Below are 22,385 nucleotides of genomic sequence, written 5' to 3' on the forward strand. Positions count from 1 at the left end.
ATAAGTCCATCGATAGCTAGTAGCTGTGATGGCTAAATGGAACCTCCATATTCATAGGTAGTATACCTTAACACTAGTTGGTGGTAGGGACAATAGCTGGGAAAGGCTTTAGCCTATGTGCCCTACTTGTGGCTTTCCAGGACCATCTGGTTTACCACTGAGGAGAAAAGGGTACTGGAATAGATATACCCTGGTCCAATCCGGCAGGATTCTTATGTTCTTAGCTTTAGTTCTGAAGGCCTGCAAAGCATATACAGTTTGCAAATTCACACCTGCAAATCAACACTTAGATGTACTCCTATTCACGTATGGTTTACAGGTGATCAGAATATTAAATTATTGCTGGAAGGTACATTGGTAGTTTTAGAAGTTTCCTCCAAACTGCTAGTGAGAGACAGCCTAACCAGAGGAGTACACAGTAACTACTTATTCCCCCTGGGAAGAAACAGGTACATAAGAACATAAGAACATAAGAAAGGCCATGCTGGATCAGACCAAGGTCGATCAAGTCCAGCAGTCTGTTCACACCGTGGCCAACTAGGTGTCTCTAGGAAGCCTACAAACAAGACGACTGAAGTAGCATTGTCCTGCCTGTGTTCCAAGCACCTAATATGATAGGCATGCTTATTTGATCCTGGAGAGAATAGGTATGCATCACGACTAGTATCCATTTTTACTAGGTAGGCAGACTTATTCTTTTTCAAAGCAGCATCATTCATATCCTCTTACGGAAGTTAAGAGAATATGGGGTAACGTATATTCTTTTCACTCTGGAGACCCAGCAGAGAAGACCCAAAATGGTGTATTCCACAATGGCCTGGCAGTACAAACAATACAGAAGTGAAGGGACTTTCCTGCCGAAGTTAATGCGGTAGAAAATTACTGCTGTTCAAAAAGGTTGCTGCCGATGCACCCTGTGGCAGAACCAAAGTCAACCTGCCAGCAGAAATTACTCCTGGCCCTGCCAAAGAGACGATCAGCACGGCGGCTTCAGTTTGCTTCCTGCTTGACTCTCACCGGGGGATCAGCGCTGTCAGACTGTGGGGAAGGAAAGGGGGTGAGACAGGGAGCAGAAGGGCCAGTTGCCGGCAGGTGCATCGCTGCAGTCACGCATCTCTGTCTCAAAGCCAGAAAAACTAGAATCCTCCTTGCAAGCACTGTTAGAACAGCTGGGAGTGGACTGCTACCATTATACAGAGTTTATTTGGTGCATGAGCAGAAATATAGCTATATAAAGCGCTGGACTGTGTAATATTTGGAACGAGGACGTTGGTCAGCTAGGCCAATGGAAAATGAGCCTTGAGACCAATTTGGTTCTCTGTCCTTGGTTAACATCAGCAACAGTCTGCCCTATGCCTGTTGGGTTCCTGTGCAACTTAAAAGTTTAAACAGGGGAAAAGTTGAAGGCATGCTGCCGTCTCCGTACGAAAAATGTGTCTGCTCTGTTCTGGAATTGCCTAAATGGTAATGCCATTCTTGTAAGTGCTTGTTCACTGTGATAAATCTAATTCTGGCTGCCGTTTGCTCATTTTCTGTAATCTGCCTTGAGTCTTAGCAAGAAAGGCACAGTGTAAATGAATATTTTTGAACCTTGATGAGCTATTGACAGTGTTTTTCCTGTTAGGGGGGATCTAAAATATGAGCAGCAAAGATGGTTATGGAAGGGTATGAGTTATGATTGCTTTGTGAATAGGGTTGCCAGCTCCGGGCTGCAAAATACCTGGAGATATTTGGGGTGGAACCTGAGGAGGGTGGGGTTTGGGGAGGGGAGGGACTTCAATGCCACAGAGTCCGGTTGCCAAAGCGGCCATTTTCTCCAGGTGAACTGATCTTTATTGGCTGCAATAGCAGGAGATCTCCAGCTAGCACCTGGAGGTTGGCAATGGCAACCCTATTTGTGAAGGGATCTATTTTAAGGCACTGGGTAGGGAAGGAAATGTCTCCATTATACCTAACTGGATTTTGGAAACATGGGATAAGTTATGCTTCATATACGTGGAAGCTGATTTTTCATTTAACCAGATCTAATCCCTTTTCAGATGTTCTAAGGAAATGGAACATGCATGTGACATGGGGAGTAGAATTGTGACTGTGAGCTCCACCTCCAACCCGAATAAATATAAATAAACCTACTCAGATCTGTTGGATGTAAATGTATTCAATCTATGAATGAATACATCTATGTAGGTACAGCGCTGTCCCTATGGTTAGGAGCATTGCATTTTCAGTATTTCTGATTGCCTGAACAGAGACCTATGAATACACACTTGTGCATGAGCAGGTTCTATACATACCAACTAGCACGTGTGGATTAGGCACAAATTTTGCTGTCACAACCCCCCCCCCCATGCATTCATTTTACCCCCTTAGAACAGTTAAAAAAGGGTTCAGGACTACATTTTTGGAACATTACACATTATTACTTGAAACACGATATATAAATGCTAAGCATTACTATTATATAAGGCAGGCGGTTTGCCTTTCACTCTTCATTGTTTGTCAGCTCTAAGTTCTAGTTAAGGGAAACACAGGTTTTGTTAGCAAAAGGGACTTATGACGACACAGGAAATGGTTATGATGGTTCAGAGGGATTTGTTTTTACCGAACCCTGAATTCACAGATGTTATAAATTTCCAGACTTGCAAAATGCTCAAGTTGCTTCCCTCCCCTCTCTCTGTCGGGATCAGTTTTTAAATCAAAACACCTGCCAAGATTTTGCCCTTTATGAAGTCTGATAAGCGACATTTCGTCCTGTGTTTAACTAAAGACTCATCTGTTGCCATTCAGGGTTCTCTTTTTTGTTATTCTCCAGTACCGACCTTGTGCCTAAACAGTTTGCTAAATGTACTGTGTCCTAATCTGGGGCTGTCTGCTTTCTTTTTCTTGGTGCCTTTCACGTGGGAACCGGCTGCCGTCGTCTCAGCAAGCTGTCCTCCATGGGTCTTGCCTGCCTGGGTTGCCTTTGTGCGACATCATTTCAAGTTGAGTCTCCATGACAAGTTCCATTTTTCCTTTTGCTCACCATACACATCAGTGGCATTATTATAACACAATATTACATCCGCGGTCAATGCCGCACTGAAGATAATTCCATATTTTACTGTGTCGATCACCCTCTCTATTTAGAAATGTGTTAGAGTGCATTTTAAAGTGGGGCTGCGGCTCGGTGATTTGCATGCAGAAGGACTCAGATTCAGCCTTCAGTATCTCCAGGTAGCCAGATTTGGGTCCAATAGCACCTTAGGTATTTTCAGGGTATAAGCTTTCGAGAGCCAAAGCTCCCTTCCTCAGAAGCTATGCCCCCTCTCCCACATTTTGTTGGTCTCTAAGTTAGGGTTGCCAGCTCCGGGTTGGGAAATGCCTGGAGATTTTGGGGGTGGAGCCTGAAGAGGGGGGTTTGGTGAGGGGAGGGACTTCAGTGCCATAGAGTCCAATTGCCAAAGCAGACATTTTCTCCAGGTGATCTGATCTCTATCGGCTGGAGATCAGTTGTAATAGTGGGAGATTTCCAACTATTACCTGGAGGTTGGTAGCCCTACTCTAAGTTGCTACTGGACTCATATCTAGCTCTTCTACTACAGACCAGCACAGTTACCCTCTGAAACCATCTTCCAAGTAGCAAGTCTTGTTGGGAAAGGCCTTTCTCTGCCTGAATCCCTGGAGAGCTGCTGCAAGTCAGAGAAGATGGACCAATGACCTGACTCAATAGAAGGCAACTTCATATGTTTAACAGCTTGGTACAATTTCTTACATTATATGTACTGCTGGAGTGGTTTGCAAACACTCTGCTGATTGGCAGGCCTGGTGAGAGTCATGAATCCACTCCCCTCTTTGTGCCTAGAATAATGCTTTCCAACTTCATCTGCTGAGAAACCCCTGAGCATTTTGGGACAAAATTAAGGACACATGCTCATAATCTGCAGGTCATTGCCTAAACTAGAAGAAACCCAGCAGGGTTTCTCATGAGGGTTGCCAACCTCCAGGTACTGAATCAAAATAATGCACTTGTATAGCTAACAATAAAAGCTCAGACTCAAACTGAAATGCAATTAGGTCTATTCAAAGGAACAACCTTAATTATAAGAATAAATACGTGCTCAAAGAGCAAAAGACAAAAATCAAACAAAATTCACAGTTACAGTATCCCAAAGGTAAGTATAAGTATACAATTTCTCTAAAAGGTAAGTCGAGGTATAATAGGCCAAAAGTCCAAACATCCAACTGGTAAGTATGCACAGGCAACGGAGTAGTTATAAACCGCAATGGGCTTCCGGTAAAGTCTGTCCATATTTAATTGCAAGCTTACAAGCTTCTTTTCCCATAAGGGTTATAGGCACACGGAAACATTTGAAGTTTGAAAAAAGAATATGAAATGGGGACTTTACCGGAAGCCCATTGCGGTTTATAACTACTCCGTTGCCTGTGCATATTTACCAGTTGGATGTTTGGACTTTGGGCCTATTATACCTCGACTTACCCTTTAGAGAAATTGTATACTTATACTTACCTTTGGGATACTGTAACTGTGAATTTTGTTTGATTTTTGTCTTTTGCTCTTTGAGCACGTATTTATTCTTATAATTAAGGTTGTTCCTTTGAATAGACCTAATTGCATTTCAGTTTGAGTCTGAGCTTTTATTGTTAGCTATACAAGTGCATTATTTTGATTCCTTGCCTTCCTTGTGTACTTGGAGCCAGTTTTTGATTACTCATCAACCTCCAGGTACTAGCTGAAGATCTCCCGCTATTACAACTGATCTCCAGCCAATAGAGATCAGTTCACCTGGAGAAAATGGCCGCTTTGGCCATTGGACTCTATGGCATTGAAGTTCCTCCCCAAACCCCGCTCTCCTCAGGCTTTGCCCCAAAAACCTCCCGTCGGTGTCAAAGACAACCCTAGCTGCAACCCCACTTACTTTTAGAGGTTTTGAAAACAAAGGAATAATTAAGGCATTACCAGTTCCCAGAGTAAAATAAATGTGTATAACCTAATGGATAATAGGTTGGGTTTGCCTGGGAAACTTGTGTTCAAATCTTTGGTCAGCTATGGATGCGGTAGGAAAGCAGAGGGAGAAAGGCTCTCTTAGAGCCCATTTTTTCCTTTAAAATGGGAATAACTGTGAGGGCAACATTTTGAACATGCATAACTAAGATCAAGTGTGTAATCCAAGTCAACATTTTAGTTCTTACAGCAGGGTCCCCAACCTTTTTGAGCCTGCAGGCATATTTGGAATTCTGACATGGCATGGTGGGCGCAGCCACAAAACGGCTGCCCAAGAGGCGGAGCCAGCCACAAAATGATTGCCACAGCTTAACTTCAGTAACACAGTGCAGATCCTTGTGCCGTAGTGGCAGCTGCTGCCAAAGCAATGTTAAAAAAAAATCTAAATCAAACCTCCAAAAGTCAAAAGCACCAGAAAAGGAACCACATTGGGGACCCCTGTCTTACAGTGTACAATGCTGTTTGCTAAGAAGGAGACCCATCTCACTGACCTTGAGAGGTCAGGTTCTCCAAGGGGGAAGGACCTTCAGGCTCTACCCAAAAGCATGGAGCATGAGAAACCCTACTGAATTTCCTCTAAGACAGGAGTCATCAACATATAGCACCTTGAACAAATCTGACTGCCTGAGTTATCCTGTCTGATGCTTCAGTGCAAAACCAGAAGTGAAGAGGATTATGAAGGGAGTTGTAGCTGGGCTAGCAACATTCACCAATGTGTTACTTTGCCCCACAACTCTGAACCCTGCTCTCAAATGGCCCATCGAGAATGGAGGACTCTTACAGTGCCTTCCTAAGGAGAGTTAGTCCTGTCTAAGTCCATTGAAATGAATGGGCTTAGACTGGAGTAACTCTCCTTAGGAATGTACTGTTAGGGTTGCCAACCTCCAGGTACTAGCTGGTGATCTCCTGCTATTACAACTGATCTCCAGCTGATAGCGATCAGTTCACCTGGAGAAAATGGCCACTTTGGCCATTGGACTCTATGGCATTGAAGTCCCTCCCCTCCCCAAACCCCGCCCTCCTCAGGCTCCACCCTAAAAACCTCCTGCCGGTGGGGAAGAGGGACCTGGCAACCCTAAGGACTCTGCAAAGCACCACTTACTCTTAGGTCCTGAACTGTCCACATCGCAACAATCCAGAAGGATTTTGTTTAGCAAATGATTTCATAATAAAGCAATGAATTCTAACCTATGGCAGCCTGGACTTGACCCACATTGGCTACTGCTTATTCTGTGGGGCCAAGAAGATGATAAACACACTGACTTTAGGAAATGACCTTGTCTTTTTACTCTGTATTCCCTGTATTAAAATCAGTGGGAACTTGGCACAGGTAGGACTAGACCACTTGGAAGCAAATATACTATATGGGTTTGGTCTGCTTTGAATGCAAACACAGCTGGATAATTTAAGAAGGACATGCAAAATCATTTCTGTGCAGAGCACAGCCACAACTTATGTTGGTTGGAGCATTCTTTTGGAGCCTGTTTAAACTCCTGTTTAATAATTCCCAAAGGATGCCTAGTTTCAATAGTGTCCCCGGCCATATAATATGGTAACAGAAACATAGATTTGGAAGGTACCTCCAGGGTCATCTAGTCCAACCCTCTGCACAATGCAGGACATTCACAACTACCCACCACCACACCCCCGTGACCCCTACTCCATGCCCAGAAGATGGCAAAAAAAAAAAAAAAATTCTCCATGATATTCTCCATATGGTGGCCCAGGGACAGAAATGGTCAGCCTCATAATAGAATTGGCACCAGAAAGGATTTCACAGCACTAGATATAAAATAAATACATTTTATAGAAAAATAGATCCTTGATGTAGTTATGAATGAACAGACAGGTTGTAATACACAAAGGTCCCCCTATTATGTCTAGTGTGGCCTTAAGATCCTAAGAAATTCAGGTCTGCCACTGAGTATTTCAATTTATCTATTACATTTTTATCCTACCATTCCTCCAAAGGGCTCAGAACACCATATGCATAATGTTTGGGAAGGAGTTTAATGCATATGGGCTGCTTCACACATGTATAGGGTTGCCAGGTCCCTCTTCACCACCGGTGGGAGGTTTTTGGGGCGGAGCCTGAGGAGGGCAAGGTTTGGAGAGGGAAGGGACCTCAATGCCATAGAGTCCATTTGGCAAAGCGGCCATTATCTCCAGGTGAACTGATCTCTATTGGCTGGAGATCAGTTGGAATAGCAGGAGATCTCCAGCTAGTACCTGGAGGTTGGCAACTCTACACATGTGTGATGATCCCTTGAAAGACTTGCAAGTGTGAATGAGCCAATCATATGTCTGATGGACTGTCAAAGTGTCAAATCATCAGGTGACAATGATCCAGTCCTTATCTGGGTACAGTATCTGGAACTCCTTGGAGGAAAGGGCAGATACAAGTGCCACAAATGAAGTCATAATAAATAAATCAGAACTTCTGTATCACATGAGACCTACTCAAATGCAATTATTTTAAATGGAGACAGTTCCCATAGTCAAATGAGACAGGTACGCACAAACTAGCACTAAATCACATTAATCCAAATTAGACAGAAATGGACAGAACACTCACCTTGTCCTCTGAATCACTCTTAGAATCTGCTTTACTTGGAGAAACCTTAGAATTCAAGAAGAAGAAAAATCCATTGAATGTGCCTCATCAAATAAATGAAAGTACGTGAAGAAGAATAGTTGGTCTAGGGTCAAAAGTGAAAACTATAGACGTGCACATTTAAAATTAAGGACAGAATGAGGGCCAGACAAGGAGAAAGACACCTCCTCTGATATGCTCCCATGTGGCAACTGTGGTCTTCAGCCTGACACCTGCTGCCTGCTTTCCCACTTAGGGCGGCCCCCCTGACATCAACCAGAGCCTGGGTCTTTTCTATCATGGCTCCCACTCTGTGGAATGGGCTCCTTGAAGAGTTTTAGGAGACCCCCTCCCAGTGGAGATCTTTAGGAGTCACTTGCAGAGTGTGCCTGTTTGCCAGGGCTTTTGTTGGGGTATGAACAGCAGGCATTTGGGTGGGAGGAGAAGGGAAGAATTTGTGATTTGTATTCTATTTGGTTGTAATTTGAAATGTTTTAACTGTTCTTTCTAAGATGCTTTGAGCCAAAAGGAAAGAGAGGGTAAGAACATAAGAACATAAGAAAAGCCCTGCTGGATCAGACCAAGGCCCATCAAGTCCAGCAGTCTGTTCACACAGTGGCCAACCAGGTGCCTCTAGGAAGCCCACAAACAAGACGACTGCAGCAGCACCATCCTGTCTGTGTTCCAAAGCACCTAATATATTAGGCATGCTCCTCTGATCCTGGAGAGAATAGGGATGCATCATGACTAGTATCCATTTTGACTAGTAGCCATGAATACCCCTTTCCTCCATAAACATGTCCACTATATAAATTGTATAAATAAATTGTTAAATAAAGCTATAAAGGTATAAATTGTTAAATAAAGTTAGGGCATAACTATCAGCGCCATCCTAAGAACACTTTCCTGGGAGTAAGCCCCAATGAATAGAATTAAGTTCAAAAGCAAGGAATTAAGTTCAAAGCAAGTGGTTTCCAGCATACATCTGGTCGACAGGACTGGGGCAGACATGACATTGTAACCTATAGGTAGATCCTGAAATGCTAGGGAGGATTTGCTAGCTGCAACAGCAGTTGAGAGCTAAGACAAGGTACTGAGGTGGGGCCTATGAAGCTTTCTTCAACAGACAGATGATGGGAGTTTTTGCCCTCAGAATGACAGAAATATATTCACAGAGATGCAATCAAATTGAAACTCTGTATGCAGAGGCAGTAGACAACTGGACACCACATGCAGTGGACACATTTATTTTTTAAAACTATTTTAAATATAATTCCTCTAGGACGTTCATGGAAGCACGCTGGGTTCCCTTCCCCTCCACATTGTCATCACAACTACCCTATAAGACTGGATTCTCAATTGCTGAAAACCCATTGTTGTATAATTAGATGGACCCTAGGTCTGATCCAAACAAGCAATTCTTATGTTCTTGAACTAGCTTAATTCAGTTCTAGAATGTACATAAGAAAGCATGACTGAAGAGTCTAACAGACAAAACCAAACACGTGTTGGAAAGTTTCTAGGTCTCCAGTAAAATGATAATATGTAGGGTTGCCAGCCTCCAGGTGGTAGCTGGAGATCTCCTGCTATTACAACTGATTTCCAGCCGATAGAGATCAGTTCACCTGGAGAAAATGGTCGCTTTGGCCATTGGACTCTATGGCATTGAAGTCCCCTCTCCAAACCCCGCCCTCCTCAGGCTCCACCCCAAAAATCTCCAGGTATTTCCCAACCTGGAGCTGGCAACCCTAATAATATGCCTTGGTAATATTTCCACTGATATTTGATTAGTTTAGTGCAACCATTCCTTTCTATAACACTGAATTCTCTTAGTTGTGCCCTATTGGGAAGGATTTATGCTGCAAATAGCTGATTTTGTTCATATTTTCAGTTAGTTAAAACCATCAACATACATTTCCCCCTAGCTTAATTACATTTCAAAACTTCTTTTAAGACAAATAATTATCTGCTTAGCTAAAAATTCCTGGTACTAGATTATATACAGGTCTGCTCAGCTAGCGACTTCCTCCAATGCAAGAAACCTTACTCTAATGCTCTTTAGCTGAGCAGACAAGTAGGATACAAGCTGGTATTTTCATTTTTAAATGTTCCTAACTCCACTTCCAACCCCCTAATTCCACATACAGACTGATAAAGGGAGCTTAGGCTCTCGAAAGCTTACACCATGGAAACCTCTTTGGCCTTTAAAGTGCTGCTGGATTCGAATCTAGCTCTTCTACTGCAGACCAACACAGCCAAGGACGTGAAACATCTGAACCCAAGTTTCTGTAGCCCAATGGTGTTTTCTGCTTAGAATGAAAAGTCCCCCCTCCCTAACATTTACCTCCACATCTGCACAAAAGAGACTCACAATTCACGTCAACACAACAAAGTAAAATCGAAGGCAAAGTCTTACCAGGGTTTTGAAGAAACTCATGACGCTGTTGTTATAGTCTGTTCCGGCTGCTGTTTTCACGCTCTCTGGCTTGACCTCTTCTTGGGCAAGATCCTCAGAGGCTAAGCAAACGACACCCGGAGATTCCTGCTGCACAGAGCTTTCTTCACACTCTACGTCCTGCAAAAAGGGAGAACCGTTCCTTCAGTCCCTTGCCCGCTGAATGCCCAGCAGAAGGCTTGAAAAGTAATCTACTTTCCACTTGCATCAATGTGCTCTCTGAGTCACAATCCTAATTCCATCCATATTTCTTCAGCCTACAGAGTCAGAACAATCGGCCATTGATGTCCACCATGTCTAATATATGCAGTATTTGCCGCTGGTAGGGGGAACATTGTTCTGAACGACAGAGGACAACAAACACAAGAAGTCAAGTTGCATATGGCACTCCGGACAAACCGCCTCTTCTGTTCGATGCAGCTGAACACTGACTAGTAAGTGACGCATGGCTCCCGGGTTGGTTTCCGAATCCTTCAGGTCAGATCACAATACACACTGGGAACCTTTAGTGTTCCGTTTACCACTCCTTATGGGAAGGACGGATTCTAATTTGTGCAAGTTAGGAGAATTCAGGCTAGATTTCATTTATTTGGTACAGTTGAGATTTGGCTAAAAAGTTAGTCTAGGAAGCTAGTGTGAACTTGGATTGGACCATAAGCATTCTAGTATCTAACCTTCCCTCCAAGGTGACTCAAGGTGACACCCACTGTTCCCCCATATCTATTTTAATATTCCCATTAGGGAAGTTAGACTGAGAGAGAGTGTGACTACCCCAAAGTGAGTTTCATAACTGAGGAAGGATTTGAAACCATGTCTCCAGATCATAGCCTGTCCCTCTGACCACTACCCCATACTGGTTCCTGAGACCGAGAGGATAAAGAGTACAAGTAGAGTCCAAATAATGAGGTCTTATTTAATCTTCTCCACTGTAAGGAGTCTCAAAGTGGCTTACAATTGCCTTCCCTTCTGCCCCCCCCCCAAACAGGCACCTTGTGAGGTAGGTGGGGCTGAGAGAGTTTGGAGAGAACTGTGACTAGCCCAAGGTCACCCAGCAGGGGTGAGGAATCATAGAGTTGGAAGGGACCATCAGGGTCATCAAGTCCAACTCCCTGCACAATGCAGGAAATTCACAATCAAACCTGGTTCTCCAGATTAGAATCTACCATTCATGTGGAAGAGCGGGGGATCAAACACAGTTCTCCAGGTAAGAGTCCGCCGCTCTTAACCACTACACCATTCTGGAAGTGAAGGTGCATTCTATCTGGTGCCTTTAGGGAATCTGGGCCATTGGCAGCTTGGGTGGCAAACCTACCAGGGAGTACAGCTGGAGATTCTGCTGTCACTTGACTTTTAGGAAAAGCCATATATGAAGCTGCTTTATACACAGAGTTAGACTGTTGGTTCTCCAGAGGTCCCTCCCAATCATGCCAGGATCCTTTAACTGGGAATGTAGCTAGGACCTTATGCATAGAAAATAGGACTCTATCCTAGGGTTTGGGTTTTCCATCTCCCCTGCAGAGTCAAATCTATTATAATTTTGTTTTAGCTGTCACGTCACAGACAACCTATGGGGACCTCACAGGGTTTTCAAGGCAAGAGATGTTCAGAGGTGCCTGGCCATTGTCTGGCTCTGCGTAGCAACCCTGGCCTTCCTTGGTGGTCTCCCATCCAAGTACTGACCAGGGCCGACCCTGCTTAGCTTCTGAGATCTGATGAGAGTGACCTACCTTGGGCAATCCAAGTCTGGGCAAAAGCCTATTAACAGGGACCATTAATGTCTGAAAAGTCAGGAGCTTTATCCTCCATGCTGAGTTTAGCCAGTCAGTTCAAAGTTGGCAACTATTTGTTTTGACACAGTTCCCTGAAAAGCCAGGCTGCCCATGATGCCCTTCCTCTAGATTCTTACTTGAGCACAGAGGATCATGTGACAGTGTCTGAATGCTAGGAATGTTCAGCTCTGAGGGAGGTCTTGCATGACAATTATATTCTTATCCTTTCCTTGCCTTTTAAATTAGCATTCCATTTTATCTGAAGAACCATTCCAGCTAATTTAAGCCATGTCTCAACCTTCTGTACTCTCAGAGCCGGAGAAAGGGCTTTGTTCTTTGTCACTGAAGAGCAATTCGACTACAATGTTTGTTCCCCAGCTACGTAAGATGAAGCTAGCAATCACGTCTGGCTGCTGTGTAGCTCCCAACACTCAACTGACAATACAGTATCAAAACAATGGCTCAGTTCAGACGTAAGCTGGAACCACGGTTAGTAGTTAGTTGATTATCTGAATGAGGATCACTCCATAACTAAGATAGGACCTGCCAAACCTGACACCTGGCTGTAAAATTGGTTCATTAACCACAGTGGATTAGACAGATACATGGAGGGTAGGTCTATCAGTGGCTACCAGCCACCAAAGGAACTGGTTAGTCACTGTATGAGACAGGATGCTGGATTAGATGGACCACTGGTCTGATCCAGCAGAGCTCTTCTTATGTTCTTAACTCTGGTTTTGTGTGGTGTACAAACACAAACATCTTAGCTTAATCTGGTTTATCCCTGGTTTATTCACCAGCATCACCTTCCCAGTCAACTGCAAAAAGATGACGAAACCACCATTTGTAGATGCAGACCACGTTTGTGGATTCAGACCATGAACACATGAAGTATTGTCTACTCAGACCGTCAGGGTCTCAGGCAGAGGTCTTTCACATCACCTACTTGCCTAGTCCCTTTAACTGGAGATGCCGAGGATTGAACCTGGACCTTCTGCATGCCAAGCAGATGTTCTACCAATGAGCCACAGTCCCTCCCTGGTTTAGGTGATATCTGAAATGAGCCAATGGACTAGATCCTTTGCACAACCAGCAACAGAGATGTACGGTATCTGTCTCTCCTTCCCCTTCCACTGATAGCTCCGGTAAGCCCTGAAACGTATGGGTGTTAGGGAACCTATCTAGGTAAAAAGCCACACAATATTGGCAGCTGCAATGAGGAAGGAAAAGCAGGCAAAATGCCCCCCCCCCCAGTCTCTTCCAATCACAGAAGTGCTGCCGGAAAAAGAGACAGGAAGAGCAATTTTTCTGACTTTCCCCTCCTCACTGCAGCCAACAATGCTGCACAGCTTTTTGTTCACATGGATCTCCTAACCAGCAGCATTGCCTTTTCAGGGCTCCCAGGGGAATGCTGAGGAGGGGGAAAGGCTGGGGGGAAAGCCACTTCCACTAGTACCTTATGCTGGCAGTACATAAGATCCCACCTAACAGGTCCACGATACCCAAAAATAATCTGAAGAAAGTACATCATTGTCAAACACTATACATTAATGTACTTTGAGAGCTGCTCTTTGCTAAGGGGGACATGTTAAAACTGGGAGAATGAGCCGCAGCGTTCCCCACAAAAGCATGTTTAATCATGTGTTATGAAATATCCCATGTGACCATTGTACGTGTGTGACTACGATGGCTGGGTAGATGGGGCTGCTGGACCACCATTCCATTGGAAGAAGGACTGCAGTTGGGTGAGAAAACCCACAAAAGCATTGCTTCCTGTGTGATTGTGCCCTTCACACTTCAAGGACACCCCTTCCCTTGGCAAAGGACTTGTGTATGCATGAATAGGTTTGCCCGGTCCCTCTTGGCCACTGATGGGAGATTTTGGGGGCGGAGCCTGAGGAGGGTGGGTTTTGGGGAGGGGAGGAACTTCAATGCCATAGAGTTCAATTGCCAAAGCGGCCATTTTCTCCAGGTGAACTGATCTCTGTCGGCTGGAGATCAGTTGCAACAGTGGGAGATCTCCAGCTACTACCTGGAGGTTGGCAACCCTATGCATAGGGTTGCCAGGTCCCTCTTCGCAACCGGTGGGAGATTTTGGGGGCGGAGCCTGAAGAGGGCAGGGTTTGGGGAGGTGAGGGACTTCAATGCCATAGAGTTCAATTGCCAAAGCGGCCATTTTTCTCCAGGTGATCTGATCTCTATCGGCTGGAGATCAGTTGAATTAGCAGGAGATCTCCTGCTACTACCTGGCAGTTGGCAACCCTACCTATGCATGAAGCTGGCCTACAAGATGTCATGGCGACTGGTGGACATTTCATGAGAAATTGGAGGGAACGTGGCTCAAAGAAAGGGAGTTTTCAAGGCTCAATCGGTATAGGCTTCATACAGTCCACCTCACAGCTTCAAGAAAGCCGGATAGGGTGTGTGTGTATACGTGCGAGACACATATTTCTAGGGAACATGTCCCATTAAACTCGGCCTGAAAGTTTCTCACAGGTATCTTGACTTACACCACTATGCCTTATCTGTCAGATATCACAAATCATGAATATCATAGGGCTTTTATGCTCCTTCGATATAATGCTCTTCTAAGTTTCTCGAAGGGATATATAATAAAAGGCCAATGGATGTACGAAAATGTATATGCAGCCAGGATGCATTAGAGACCACTGAACACGTCTTTTTTGAGTGCATGCTCTACGATCATATACGTTCAGGCCCTCTGATTCCCCTGTTAGTGGATTGTCCCAGACCTCTCAGAAAACATCGTCTAGAACTCCTTTTGTCAGATACAACACCAAATTTATCTCTTAGTATGGCTAGATTTGCCTGGCTGGCAACTAAAAGAAGACAAAATGCACTTAAGGCTCTGGAATAACCAATCTGTGGTTAGAATCGCTACTGTTTTATGCGTATCTTGGAGGATTTTAACCCTTTATCCCAGTTTTTAATCTTCACTACATTTTTCCTTTTTATATTATCAGTCCATAACTATTATGTATTTAATTTCATTTTTTAGGATATGTGATGGCTTCATCCGATCCTCTTTCCTGAGGACTCTTCCTCTGCCCACAAGCTGTATGCAGTTCAGAGTGTCTATGCGCATGAGTTTGATGGGTGTCCCTGCTCTGCCCCCCCCCCACCTTGCTTTCAAACTGTGCCAAACGTCCCGATGTGAAAAGCAAAGGAAGAAACGTGTTTTCTTCTTTCCACAGCTGACTCCTACAAAGCGCAGAAGACAGGTCACGGTCCAAAGTTCAGCATCCACACCTGTTGTGTGTCTGCTCCCCTTTTTTCCACTCCTTCCTCTTCTTTTCTCTGCCTGCCCAGCAGCAACCCTTAATCGATTTCATAGCATCCGACACTTTGCAGACAAAAAGGACACTCTCAAAATGCATGCCACAGCCCTTGAACAAAGGCTCTTTTCCTGCCGTGTTCATCGACTCTGCAAAAGCTTCTCCGGCACTGACTGCTGTGTTAGTCAGCTGACTGTTATGAATCCCTTCGCTAACCCCCACCCCCACCCCAAGAATACAACTGCAACTCAGTCAGCATCCTTTAGAGCCCTAATTGGTCTGAGACCAGGTTACTCAGGTTGCAATCCTAAGCACACATACTCGGGGGTCTCAAAATTATTTCAGTGATGCTTAAAATTGACAGGCCCTGACCTAGATAGCCCCAGGCTAGCCGGATCTTGTCAGATCTCAGAGCCTAAGCAGGGTCGACCCTGGCAAGTATTTGGGTGGGAGACCTCCAAGGAATACCAGGGTCGTGACATGGAGGCAGATAACGGCAAACCACCTTCAAACGTCTGGTGCCTTGAAAACCCCACCAGGGTTGCCATAAGTCAGATGTGGCTTGACGGCAGAAGAAGAAGAAGAAGAGGAAGAAGAATACAGGCCAGGAATTCTGAAGCATGTGGGTGCCCTTAAACTCCCTTTTAAAAGTCACGCTAACAAAAATCTCCCCAAAAGACAACATATGCACAATAATTGACCAGAGGTAAGATCCCCCAATAATGGCCGTGCTTGCAAATTAGGACGGGTAGAGTAAAGCGGACATGATTTATGGGACTCGCTTTCACCTGGGAGAAAATGTTCTGTACTTGTTCACTGTCCTTATTTCTGCTGCTTAGCATGACATCAAATGTTTAACCCTAAACAAGTAATCAAACAGCAAACTGGTTGGAAATGGTTTTGCCTGATACCAGGTCGTTTTTGATGCCAAGCAGAATCTAAAGAGGTTGAAAGCTCATGCTGGAATAAATAGTGTTCATCTTTAAAGGGCCACTGGACTTCTGTTTTGATAACTAGTAATATCACAATTGAGGCTATCACACTTTGGCTGCATCATGAGAAGATAAGACTCACCAGAAAAGACAATAATTTCAGGAAAATCTGAAGGCCGTAGGAAAAGAGGAAGACACAACATGAAATGGAACGACTCAATAAAGGAAGCCACAGCCTTCAGTTTGCAAGACCTGCGTAAGGCTGTTAATGATGGGACGTTTTGGAGGACATTGATTCATAGGGTCGCCATAAGTCAGAAGCAACTTGACAGGACACACATACACAGCCTCAAATGGCTGATGGAAAACCAGGCAAATGGTGCTGAGGGAGGATATGTTTCATTTTCTCTCCCCATGCAAATCACACATTTTGCAAAGCTGCAGTTTGTGCTACAGGAAGTACTTTTTTACTCAATGAATAACTAAATTGTGGAATTTACTACAAGTGGGCATAGTGATGGTCGCAAGCATAGATGGCTTTAAGAGGGAATTAGACAGATTCCTGGAGGATAGGTGCATCTGTGGCCACTAGCCCTGGTTACTAAAAGGAACTTTCATTGTCAGAGGCAGGAAACCTCTGGACCCAGTGCTAGGATGGCCTTGGCCCCTATGCCTTGTTCGATAACCCTTCAGGGCAGTTGGTTGGCCACTGTGTGAAAAAGGATGCTGGACTAGATACACCAATGGACCAATCCAGCAGGACACTTCTAATACTCTTATCATGAGATGATCACGCATCTTCAGAACGAGTGTGATGTAGTGGTTAAGAACGGTGGTCCTTTTTTCCTTTTATCCCTTAGAAGCTCCTTGATCAATTGATCTTGAGCAGCACATATCTAGTGTTGGAGGGATATAAGGACTGAAACAAATCTTGCCACTGACAATGTAGCCTTGGGGTCCCTGTCGCTTAGTAAAAAAGGCATTATGTCAGTCACAGAGGCATTGGATTTGTATATTAAAAGGGGGGAGAACGGTGGTCTGGAACGGTGGACTCTAATCTGGAGAACTGGGTTTGATACCCCACTCCTCCACATGAGTGGCGGATGCTAATCTGGTGAACCGGGTTGGTTTCCCCACTCCTCCATGTGAAGCCAGCTGGGTGACCTTGAGCCAGTCACAGCTCTCTTAGAGCTCTCTCAGCCCCACCTACCTCACAGGGTGTCTGTTGTGGAGAGGGGAAGGGAAGGTGATTGTAAACTGGTTTGATTCTTCCTTAAGTGGTAAAGAAAGTCGGCATATAAAAACCAACTCTTCTTCATCCTCTTTATCCACCTGTAAAATGCACATTGCAGCCTAATAGAGACCTAATTAGCATCTGGGCAATGCAGGGAAGGGAGAGGGGGGTTAACCCTTCAGTGGCCTCTTGCTTTTTAAAATGGGAACATCCCCCCATGCTACTGTTAGCATTTTAAAGGGGGGAAAGCCCTTCAAAACACATCTTTTATCCTTTAAGATGGTAATGAATTTGGGTACTCGGTTTCAACTGGCAAAACTAAGAGGAGATTGAAGTTTTAAACCTCCATTTCCCTTCCCCACATGGCCGTGATAGAAACTGGGGCTGTTAACAGCACTTATAAAAATTCCCCATCCTCCATTTTATCCTCACAACAACCCTATAAGGTAGGTTAGGCTGAAAGAGAGAGCAACTAGTCCAAGGTTACCCAGCAAGATTTCTTGGCAGAATGGGGATTTCAAACTGGCTCTCCAAGATCCCAGTCTAACACTTTAACAGTTATAACATACTTACTGTAGAAATTTTGCCAGAAGATATCCCTGAGCTGAAGATAATCTTTTTGTAATTTGCCAAGATTCTTTTGGGCACATTGTAGGGCCTGCTCCTAACTTTGGCTTCCCTCCTCTCCCCTTTTCACTCTTCTTACAAGGAATTTATATGGAGAATGGTTTACATATTATTAAGAAGAGAGCAAACATTTGAGTGGGACTGCAGTGGGCGGGGGACAGCGATGCGTGTGAAATCTTGCATGCATGGAATTGCAGGATAACAAAAGTCCTCCTTAGTTTCATGAAAAAATCACGGAAGAAGGATTCCTTTTAGGCTGGCATCCAGAGAGTTAAATGAATCCGTTGAAGTTGACCCCCCCCCCCCAAGGTAATCCCTCCTACCACTTAACATTTTGCAAGCTGATCCCCAAAAGTAATGGTTTCAAGTGTTTTGATGAGTTTTAAAAGGCCTTTTAAGAAACTTCATGCAAAGTTTAAAAGTAGCTGCCAATAAGCAGGGAAAATACTTTCCAAAGGGAGGAAAACGCAATGAAGATTGTTTGCTGCATTAGTAACAACGATGACAAAGATATAAACAAGGCAGAATAATTCTGGAACTATTGTTCTGAAGAGATAGGATGAAAATAAAATAGTATATCATTGAGCAAAATTATTGTTGTAATAGCATGGTTATAAGCCTCTGCCATCAGGAAGAGAGGTAGGGTTGCTAGGTCCCTCTTTGCCACCGGCGGGAGGTTTTTAGGGTGGAGCCTGGGGAGGGCAGGGTTTGGGGGGGGGGCTTCAATGCCATAGTGTCCAATTGCCAACGCAGCCATTTTCTCCAGGTGAACTGATCTCTGTCGGCTGGAAATCAGCTGGAACAGCCGAAGATCTCCAGCTAGTACCTGGAGGTTGGCAACCCTAAAGAGAAGTCGTGTCAAAAAGAACTGCTGAAGTTCTGGTGAGCCACATATGGCTTATAATTAGGGTTGCCAGGTAGCTTGGAACGGTGGGCAAATGCCCGCCAATCCATCTGCTGGCTGACAGCAAGGATGGCGTGCGGCCGGGAGCAATGCGATCCCTGGTGGAATGAGATCAGGGCCTTGTGGGACCTTAAGGAATTCTGCAGGGCCTGCAAAATGGAGCTATTTCGCCAAGCCTATAACTGAGGGCAACAACGATTTACCCCCATACCCCTTTCCCCCCCTTGTTTGTGGGAGCCCTGCTTGCTCATTGGGCCTTTGGCCGACTCTATGACCCGATGGTGAGCGCCATTGGCCTGTTTTAACTTGATGCTTTAATCTGATGTTGTATTTAAATCAATGTTTTACTGTTGATGTTTTATTAAGTTAGTTTATGGGGCTGTCAAATGTTTTCTATTTTTATTCTGTTGTGATTTTACGGTATTCATTACGCAACAGGTTGTTAGCCACCTTGAGCCCAGTCTTGGCCGGGGAGTGAGGACAGGATACAAATCGGAACAATAAACAAACAAACAAACAAAATGTGTTTCTAGTCCTCAACAACCTGGTGAACCTATTGTCTGTATCAAGAGGCAGCTTTCAAAGGGAACCAATAACTGAATGAAAACCCCTGTGAACAAAACGACTCCTTCAGGCTTCAGTTCTCCGGGTAGGGTTGCCAGGTCCCTCTTCGTCACCGGCGGGAGATTTTTGGGGCGGAGCCTGAGGAGGGTGGGTTTTGGGGAGGGGAGGGACTTCAATGCCATAGACTCCAATGGCCAAAGCAGCCAATTTCTCCAGGGGAACTGATCTCTATTGGCTGGAGATCAGTTGTAATAGCAGGAGATCTCCAGCTAGTACCTGGAGGTTGGCAACCCTATCTCCAGGCCTGGTACAAACATGTAACTCAAGGTTACAAACACATGCAATCCCATTCTGTATATGCAATTTCATGGGTCATGAAAGGGACATGTTTATTTCACTTCTGAAATGACAAACATAGACCATGTCAGGTCAATGGGATTGTGGCATTGTGGCATGGGCCCTGCTGGGACACCTAGGCCATTTCCCACTCTCCCCCCTATATGGGCCCTGCCTCCTTCATCTGCCTGTGACCAGTGTGGTACAGTAGCTAGAGCGTAGGGTAGGGTTGCCAGTCTCCAGGCAAATCATAGATAGGGTTGCCAACCTCCATGCTATTACAACTGATCTCCAGATGGTAGAGATCAGTTCACCTGGCGAAAATAGCCGCTTTGGCAATTGGACTCTATGGTATTGAAGTCCCTCCCCTTCCCAAACACCTCCATCCTCAGGCTCCACCACAAAAACCTCCCCCGGAGGTGAAGAAGGACTTGGCAACCCTAATCCTAGAACATCAGTCCTGATATCATGGCAACATTTCCAGTTTTTGCCGGAAGGGACATCATGTGCTGGCACACCGGTGGGCAACAGGGAGGATTGTCCGCAGATCTCTCACCATACTGGGAGACCTGGCATCCCTATCTCAGCCTAACCTCCCTGACATGGCTGTTGTTATGAGGATAAAATAGAGGACAGGAGAGTGATGTTGTAAGCTGCTTTTGGTTGCCCCTGGGGAAAAAAGAGGGGTATAAATATACAAATACATTTGAAAAATCATAATTTGTTGTGTAATGATACCTTTTTCAAAAAGGAAGAAAAAAAATGGAAGAAATCCATAGCACTAAAAGAAGAAATGTCAGCCCTGCGACTTTAGCATTCTATACCTGTTGAGTTGACTCAATAAAGGAAGCCACAACCTTCAATTTGCAAGATCTGAACAAGGCTGTCAAAGATAGGACATTTTGGAGGACTTTCATTCATAGGGTCGCCATGAATCGGAAGTGACTTGACGGCACACACACACACACCTGTTGAGTACATCTCTACGAGAAAACGGCTTCCAAAATTCATAAAGGCCAGTATCAGTTCTGCCATTTTGGGGGGCACGTTGGTGGGGGAGGGACCCGCATGAAAAGGACGCACTCCCGCCAAGACCTCTTTGTCCACGGAGAAGCACAACTCAGTCAGTGAAACATTTCAGGCACATCATTTACCTTGGCTTGAACAGTAAATGCTTCATCGATTCATGAATCCGGCCCTTGTTTTAATTATGCAGCTTCCTGAATGTAGTTTTGTGGGGCTTGCAAATAAGGCTGTGGTTCACCAAACACAGAATTGCCTGTGTCCTTCCTGAACCAAAACTGAAAATGGAGGCCCCCCTCTCTCTCTCTCTTTCTCACTCAGCATTACTTGTTGTTTGTTGGAAATGTGACATGCGGGGGGGGGGGAGAGAAAGAAGCTTTGATGTGATTCAGCTCCCACAGAAGCTGTCCGTCACGGCTTGCTAAAAGAGTGATGTGTGCCTGGAGTGAAATCTGGATAATTATGATCATATCAAATTATTTAGCCTCCCAGTATAACGGTATCACCCATATAATCAGAAATTAGGCTGACTGCCACTGGTCAGGGAAAAAAACCAGTTTCATGGGAAACGCACCGCCTGACCCGTTTAATCTGAATCGGCGCATTTATTTTTCGGAATAAAACCCACGCTGGTTGGTAAGGAATTATTAGCAGTTTTTAGCAGACAAGGCACAATTCAGAATCAAACTACTTTACACCATGCAAAGAACCTCACAAACCCTCCCATTTCCAGATTGTAAACTGGTTTGATTCTCCCTTAAGTGGTAGAGAAAGTCAGCATATGAAAACCAACTCTTCTTCTCCTTGGCCATCAGCTACAGCATCAAATAACTTATCTGGAATTCCAGTCAAGGCACCGCGCCTTGACTGGAATTCCAGATAAGTTATTTGATGCTTTAAAAAAGCACCCACTGGGGGCCGGAAGGTGGCTCGGAGCTGTGGTTTTTAGGGAATGGAACTCCAGAGGTTTCTGGAAATGTGAGGGTTTGTGAGGTTCTTTGCAAGGTGTAAAGGAGGAAGGGCTGTAGCTGATGGCCGAGGAGAAGAAGAGTTGGTTTTCATATGCCGACTTTCTCTACCACTTAAGGGAGAATCAAACCAGCTTACAATCACCTTCCCCTCCCCACAACAGACACCCTGTGAGGTAGGTGGGGCTGAGAGAGCTCTAAGAGAGCTGGGACTAGCCCAAGGTCTCTCAGCTGGCTTCATGTGGTGAGCTCTCCTTCCCTGGAGGTTTTTAAGAGGAGGTTAGATGGCCATCTGTCTGCAGTGCTGATTCTGTGACCTTCGGCAGATGATGAGAGGTGTGTATGGGGGGGGGAGGTAGTTGTGAGTTTCCTGCATTGTGCAGGGGGTTGGACTAGATGACCCTGGTGGTACCTTCCAGTTCTTTGATTCTATGATTCTATGTGTAGGAGTGGGGAATGAAACCCAGTTCTCCAGATTAGAGTCCACCACTCCAAACCACCATTCTTAACCACTATAGCTCTTGCATTTTAAGGGCTGCCACAATCCAGTCTTACACAATGAAGTGGTTAACATTTCTTTAATCAAGCAAATATCTCTGATAATAACATCTAGCACTTTAGAGGGAGAAAGCCAAGGAATATATCAACGTGTGGTAGACTGCCTCAGATCACTGGTCTACAA

General features: G+C 44.8%; 1 protein-coding gene across 1 annotated transcript in view; it reads right to left on the reverse strand.

Annotated features, from left to right (window-relative positions):
* Nucleotides 1-22,385, reverse strand: part of BCAS1 (brain enriched myelin associated protein 1) — a 73,179-nt gene that overhangs the window by 28,096 nt on the left and 22,698 nt on the right. Inside the window, exons 5-7 of the mRNA XM_056844606.1 lie at nucleotides 10,012-10,170; nucleotides 7,578-7,622; nucleotides 2,820-2,960 (exon numbers count right to left, since the gene is read on the reverse strand). Coding sequence (XP_056700584.1) covers nucleotides 2,820-2,960; nucleotides 7,578-7,622; nucleotides 10,012-10,170 — 345 coding nt within the window. The remainder of the gene's footprint in view (nucleotides 1-2,819; nucleotides 2,961-7,577; nucleotides 7,623-10,011; nucleotides 10,171-22,385) is intronic.

This window comes from Euleptes europaea, chromosome 2, assembly GCF_029931775.1.
Source record: "Euleptes europaea isolate rEulEur1 chromosome 2, rEulEur1.hap1, whole genome shotgun sequence".
Lineage (NCBI taxonomy): Eukaryota > Metazoa > Chordata > Lepidosauria > Squamata > Sphaerodactylidae > Euleptes > Euleptes europaea.